At 51.5% G+C, this 7,395-nt stretch overlaps 1 protein-coding gene across 1 annotated transcript; it reads right to left on the bottom strand.

Annotated features, from left to right (window-relative positions):
* Positions 1 to 735: 735 nt before the first annotated feature.
* LOC104546559 (protein FAM198A-like) lies at positions 736 to 5,524 on the bottom strand. Its single transcript, XM_010191977.1, is given in 6 exon segments — positions 736 to 946; positions 1,519 to 1,622; positions 1,900 to 2,022; positions 4,429 to 4,690; positions 4,692 to 5,233; positions 5,510 to 5,524. Coding segments are annotated over 6 exon segments (1,257 nt in total).
* Positions 5,525 to 7,395: the final 1,871 nt, after the last annotated feature.

Below are 7,395 nucleotides of genomic sequence, written 5' to 3'. Positions count from 1 at the left end.
GAAAGAGCGAGCAAGAGATCGAAACCTTCAAATCCCACATTGAATGTGCACCTTGGCAGCAGCCCAGCCCTGCCAAGGCGTGGCACACGGGGACGGGACCATGGGCTCCAAGATGACAGCTGCTGCCAGGCCCTGCCTACAGGCCAGGGTCCTGCCTGGCCCCAGCTTTGGGCAGTGGCTAACACCCCGTCCCAGGAACACATCACCTCCTTCATGGGCAGGAAAGATAGAGCTCAGCTCAGGCCACTTGTCCCTGGTTAGAAAGGTCCCCTCTGCTTTCCCTCATGCCACCCCAGCCTCTCTGTCTGTATTGTTTAGGAAACAGTTAAGGCATCATCGAAAAAACCCAGTGCAAGCCATGGAAAGACTGCCAGTGGCTACCTCTGCCTCACTGCTTCTTTAATCCTTCCCAAGGTCCTCATAGGCTGATCAACTGTCCAAGTCTCCACTTTTCAAAGTTGCTGGGGTGGGAAGGATGGAGGCATCCAAAAAAAAAAAAATCTCATGGATGTGCCCCTCCATGGTGAGACCATTACTTGATAAATGTTGCCTTTCTTGAGCAGTTGTGGGTTGTTTCAGGACACTTTTCCTCTGCCTCCTTCCTATTCCCTGTGATCCCGTCTCCTTTTCCAGGGCATCTTGCAGGGAGGCAGCGAACACCTTTTGGAGAGCCCATGCTGAGGGTGTGAGGTACCTCCATCACTGTCAGGATTTGCAAGGTAGGTGCGCCATGGTTCAGCGAGGTGAGTCCCCAAACACTGTCAGGTTGTGCTCCTGGATGTACTGCAGCAGGATGCGTGCCCGCCTGTCGATGGTCTGAAGCAGGGGTGTCAGGCCCTCGACGCCGCCCTGGCTCTCCCAAAACTCCTGGTCCATGTGCAGCGACCTCAGCAGCAAGGTCTGCAACCTGCCTGACCGCAATGTGGCTACTGCCACCGCTGGAAAGCTGCAGTAGAGGAGCAGAAAGGGAAGGAAGGGGTCACCCAGGGAAGGGCGAGCAGCAGGGCACCCCAGCAAAGGCCAACCTGATGCTTCAAGAAGAAATGCATGTCCACCCAGAGGAACATGGGATGGGGAGTCTTCTACATAAATCTCTGCCCATGAAGAGCATGCAGGACATCTCCATCAGAAATTGATCCAAATGAGCTTCAAATCAAGGTGCTGATAGCATACCAAATGCCTGATGGGCAATGTCTCAAAATGTATTTATTATATATATATTATATTTGCTGAAATATTCTCTATTTTTGTGCAGCTGCCAATTAGAGAGGGGAAAGTGGGCTTTGGAGACTGCCATCAGCCACCCAGAGGAGGTTGAAGAGCCAGTTTCAGGTCAGGGGCACGTGTGATGGGTTTGCGAGCCTGGGTGGGAGGTGGTCTCGCTTCACAAGGATGCCCAACTGGGGCAGCCAAGGAAGGCACAAAGGTGTGCACACAGGGCTGCTGTCCATCCTGCATGTGCAAGCTCAGCCCTCGCCCAAAACATGCCTCCAGAAGGGTGTGCATCGCCCTTCCTACCTGTCTATGCCTTGCAGAAGCCTGAAGTTGAGCTTCTCCTCAGGGTGCTGTGGCCTGCCCGCATTGTCAATGAACACCAGGCGGGATGGTGCGCTCCTCCGGACCTGCCAGAGGGATGGGAAGGAGAAGTTCACTTACTGCGAAGAGTCACCAGTTTGGGAGTTTAGGCTGTTTATTTAATGCACTGAGAAATTCTGAGCTCATCTGGGGGACAGCAATTGCTAAGGCCCAGGTCCCTCCGTGCTGAGGCACAGCTGCCACCATGGGCCCAGCATTGCCATGAGGCCTACATCTTCCTTGCTGCCACCTCAGCCCTGCAAGCACCTCACAAGCACCTTCATCTTAGCCTCAGAGCAGCCCCTGGGGAGTGGGGGGACATACCAGGATGTGGACCAGCACCAGCTCTGCTGGGTTTCGGCACTTCTCATGCAGCATCTCCTCCACACAGGGCTCAGAGGCATCGGGCTGAAACCCACAGCAGTAGCGGTCCAGACGGTCGTGAACCTGCAGGAGACATTTGGGGACCTTAGCAGGGGCAGATGCCTGGGGTGGGGAAGTCCAGTTGTGAACTTTTCTTGCTCAGAGGAAAATAAAATGTTTCTAAGGATCTTCAGTACACAAGAAATGCAAAAAATCCCCAGACCCAGAAACAAACAAAACCACCGAGGGAAACCTAGGTTTTGAAATCTTAAAAATATTTCTTTTTTTTTCCTCAGGCTGTCTTGGTGTACTGGATGATGGTTTCATCTGGTGCCCAGCTCACGTACACCCTTTCATCCACCCCTACTGGCAACCTGAGCAGCTCTCAATGGAAAGAAGATGGAATGGGATGGGAAAGGATGGGCAAGGGAAAAAGCCATCTGTGCATTACACAGAGCATGCCTGACATTCAAGTTAGGCCACAGTGACTTGTTTTAACTACATTTGTGTTTAATTATTTGCAGCCACTGCTAAGGCTCCATGTTGTCTTGGCTGTCAAGCCCCTCCCTTTCCCACCCCAAATCCCTGCAGAAACCCCAGTGCTGCTTGGCAGCTTCCAGAGTTTCACCTTCACCCTCAGAGGGTCAAGGGACTTTTAATGGAAATAAAACTCTGTCAGACCCGGCTTCAGTAACCCTGGCTCTGTATTCTCCTTAGCTTTGTCAGAAGCAGCCAATGCATCCTCTGTGTTGGCATATATATAAATATATATATATATAAAACCACATACATATATATATATATATGCATGTATATATATATGTGTGTGTGTGTGTGTATATATACACACACATATGTATGTATACATACACACACACACACACATATATTATAAATAAATCTCCTTTAAATACATATACATATGTATAAAATAAATACATGTTCCAGTTGGAGTGCAAATGGAGCACAAATGCATCTGACTTTGTTGCTGGTGCCAACCTGGGAGCCAGAGCTCAAGGTGCAGAGAGGCTCCTGGAGTGTCCAGGAAGGCTGGAGCAGGTCTCATGTGAGCCCAGGGAAACCTACAGGTGATGAGTAGATGGAAGCCAAGCAACCCACAGCAGCTGCTTGTTGTTCTCACCCTGATCATTAGCAAAACTTATCAATTACAGGCTGTGCTTTGAGAGAGAGTTCAGTCCAGACCCAGAAACTAATCAAGCACTGGAAAAGATGCAGCAGGAAACACGACGTTTTCGCAACACACTGCTCAATAAGTGAGCAGCCCAATTTCAAGGCTAATTGAAGAAAACAACCAAGATCTCAATGCCAATGCACAGCAGGTCTCCAAGCTCGCAGCCTCTCCTCCTACAGCAAGGGCTGTGAGAGGCTAAAGCCATTTCCGAAGGATGCTGTTGCACTTCTATAACATCCTGCTGACTTGGTGCCTCTTTACCTTTATGTGTTTATTCCACATGAGGGGATACCACTGGAGTTATTGAGGAAAACCTGTGGCTTCCCCTTGGATTTATTGTTGTGTTACTTTGGCCCTCCAAGGAAAAGTCTCCTTAAAACTTGATACTTTCTTCTGAGGACTCAGCCTTTCCATTGCACTCAACAGCATTTTGGCATGGGGAAGGGAAGGGAGTTGTTTAATCTTCTAATTTCTTTGGCTGTTTCAGCTAAAATATTTCCAAGCTCAGCCAGGACTGCTCCACCTCTGCCAGCCATAGTCTGAGGTTATAAAGATTAATGGTCAGGCTTTGCCAAAGAAAAAAGAGAGAATAATGAGAATACATGTTTTAATAGTCTTTTTCTTTCTTCACTTCTTTCATTTTCTTGTTTTCATACATGCTCTTTCAGGTAGTTCTCCCTTGTCTGATAATCAAAGCCCCAGCCCCAGGGTGCCTAAAGCAGGGCTTTTTTCCATAGAGACCACTTTTGCCTTCTCATAGGCAAGCTCTAAGAACTGATAACACTCCGGGACGCTGTCATAATCCCTCGTAGCAGCAGGGTATGATTTTCCAGACAGAAGATTAAGCGCTATTAATCCTGAGGAGGAGGAAAGCAGTGCTGTACGAAGGGGCAAGTGTCCTGATTTCCAGCTCCAGCAGTGCACCCCCTAGAGTTGGATCTGATGGGGCCAATGCAGAAGATGCTGCTTGTCCCTAGGGATGCCCTGTCCCAAGCCACTGCTGGTATCCACATGACATGGAGCCAACAGGGCTGTGCTGGGAGAAAGCTTGGCCATGTGAAAGTGGCCTCGCCACCAAAACCTGCCTGCATTTCCCCTGCAAGTCTCAAGCACAGACCGTGCTCAGGCCAGGTTGCTTCTGCACAAAGCTCTGCTGCTTCTCATTAGCTAATGAGTAAAAATCCATCCCAGGACACATCAGCCTATGCGACCTCATGGAGAAGGAGATCATGGTCAGACAAGGCAGGTCTAGGTGGCACAGCTGGTGAGACAGGCAGTCTCTGTCACCCCAGCCCTACCTGTAGGAGAAAGTCGAAGAGGGCCAGGCGGCTCCACTCGCCACGTGGGATGCTGGAGCAAGGAGCATCCCTGGCCACCGGTGTCAATCCGCGGGGCTGCAGCATCTCCTGGTACTGCAGCCACCCCAGGGCGCAGGAGTTCTGGTCGTTGTTGGTGTCCTCCAGGTGCTGGAGGTCAGGCGCCCACCAGATGATGGGTCGCAGGGAGCCGTCAGTGTAGCTGTAGGGCAGGAGGTGACTGGTGAAGCACCGGGCCACGGCTGTTCAGCCCCAGCACCCTGTCCAGGTGGAAGGCCAACACCTCGTAGAGGTCCCCAGGACGCTTGATGAGCCCACAGCGCCCATCCTGGCAGTCCTCCTCTGGGATGGCTGGCGAGATGTCCCCCTTGGCATCCCCCACGGCCTGCAGCCCCACACGCAGGACCTGCCCGTGCGCTGGGATGCGGGTTTTGGAGACCACTCGCCCACCAGCCAGCAGCTGCATCTTCTGGAGGTCATCACTGGAGAGCCATGGAGGAGCATCCCCTGCTACCCCCTGCCACTGCCTCCTGCCCCAGCCAGGGGCCTGGTCCTGCCATGGGTGACCAGGGGGCATGGGGGGCCTTTCACTGTGGGTTTGTCCCCCAGAGAGGGTGGCAACCACTTCCTGCGAGGGACTGAGGGGGGACGATGCTGATGGCAGGTGAGGAGACTGGTCTGGTGGTGGGGGCAGTTGGGCAAGGGCCAGCAGGGCCAAGGCCAGCAGCACCCCAAGGGCCACCAGGGTGGGGGACTTCAGCCCTGTCCTTCGCCATGGTTGCTGGGTCTGTGGGAAGAGAAAAGGAGAGTGTTACAGGGGGTCCCTGTGGGGTGCTGTGGCTGGGGATCCCCCAGATCTGTGTGCCCCCAACCAGGCAAAGGTCTCAATAAGCCTAAAGAGGTTTGCTTTGGAGGAGCATGTGTGGTCCCTGGGAAAGGTGGTCCCCAATTGCTCGCTGCCTCTGCAGCACTGTAGCAGGAGGGGTACAGCTGGTGGTGTGGATTTGTGCCAAAAATCAGCCACGGTCCCTTCAGAAGCTGGTCAGAGCAAAGGCTGACCCACCACTGGTGAGGCCATGTCTGCAGCACCGATGTACGAGATCACCTTATGGGACATTTGAGCACTTCATGCTCAAATATTTTGCTTTAAAGACTCAAGAAATAATAATAATTAAAAAATTAGACCAAACCAGAACAAATTCCTGGCTATAAGTAAATACTTTCCAGTTCCTAAGAGGTTTTTATCTTCAGTCCTTACTCCAGACACCCTCAGTGGCTCCTACCCTGGTTGCACACCCAGCCCATAACCCAGGTGCCCATGCCATCGCTCCGAGGACGTCCCAGCATGCATAGAAACTCGGCCCACAGAGCTCCTCCCACTGCTGCATCCAGCAAAAGCAAGGCTGCTCCAAGCATCAGTCGGGACCTCTGGCAGCCTATGTTTTAAAAAGGATTCTAACTGCTATATCTGAAACCTAAAATATTCTGATTCCCACCACCAAGGAACTGCCTTTAGACAGGTACTACCAGGTTTTTGTGTATATCTCTTTTTTACACACAGCTTTTTTTTCCCCCCTTTTAGCCATACTTTCTATTCTGAAGGGACTTATAAAAATTATATAGGCTGGAAAGACGGTTACAAGCAAAATTTCCCCATACTACAAAGCCAACATATCTCCACTTTGGTCTGAGGCAAACCCACAAGTACAGTGCTGGGTGGGGCTTCCCTGAGCACAGCACCTTTCCATTTGGGGTGAGGTGGAGGGAAGCAAGGGGCAGCTTTGGGAGATGCTCCCAGCCCACCCCATCCCTGGGCCATACTGCACCCATGTCACCTTCACCCAGCCTCGGGTGGTCTAACACGCTCTGGAGGGCTGGAGCAGCAAAAGGCATTTCCAAGTGGCTCAAACCCACGTTAGAAGTCAAGGCAATGTTTGAGTAATACATTTTTTTGCAATTATTTATCTTGGAAGCACAAGTATATCTGTGGCAGACGCAGCGGGACAATATATTGCCAAAGAAGGGATAAGAGATTGTTTATAAGAGGAAAAGCTTGAAAAAAATTTAAAAAGAGCTAAAAAGCTTGGAGGGGTGAGAGCCAGCAGCCAGAATCACTTCCAGAAGGCAGCTTGGCCAGCAGAAACATTTCCAGCCACGGGGCTTTTAGGACCACAGGCTCCCGCTGGCTGCAGGGACCCACCACCAGCACAACTCCAACTCCCAGGGGAGCTGCCCCAGGCGACCCCAGCATGTGAGCCCCTTCATAAGCCATCCAGCACTATCCTAAAATCCATCTGTTTTCATGCCCTCACTGTGGGGAGGCTGCTTCAGATGGCCTCATGGCGAGAAGCCACATCTCTCCCAAAGCCACTAAATCAGCCAGATGAGGAGAGCTGCAAAGCCACCAGCTCACTGGCAGCAGCCATGGGGGTTTTCCTTCAAGGTCTCCCTCTCCAGGACTGAGCAGACTTAATGAAGCTTATGAGGCAGCGATGGTGCATTTGGAGTGATTCAGGGACGAGGATGAATACCCCTGAGCAGCCCCAATGGGCAGCAGGACTTGTGGCAACTGGCTGATGTCTCCCCAGCTCCCTCCCGCCTGATGGGATCATGATTTGCTGCGGGACCATAACCAGCATCAACTAACGCAGATGCCACCTGAATTCAGATTCCTAAAACCTTCATGCCCTGGATTTCAAGCAAGTCCTGCAGAGTGTGGACACGCGCTTATTCCCAAGTACCTACAACAAAGGTCTGGCATCCTTAGCAAGAGTTTCAGTGAGGTGCAATATCTAAATCACAGTTTAACCATAGTAAAATAAGGCTGTGCAATAAAAAGGGCAGATTCTGATATCCTTACTCTTTCCAAGTCATCACCATAAGGACTTCACAGTCTGTCCTCCCAGCCTCAAAGGATGCTGAATTAACTGCAACGATGTCTAGGGAGTT

Source organism: Mesitornis unicolor, unplaced genomic scaffold (assembly GCF_000695765.1).
Source record: "Mesitornis unicolor isolate BGI_N332 unplaced genomic scaffold, ASM69576v1 scaffold26709, whole genome shotgun sequence".
NCBI lineage: Eukaryota > Metazoa > Chordata > Aves > Mesitornithiformes > Mesitornithidae > Mesitornis > Mesitornis unicolor.
Note: the sequence above shows the minus strand (reverse complement) of the source record. Positions and strands in the feature narration are given on the sequence as shown.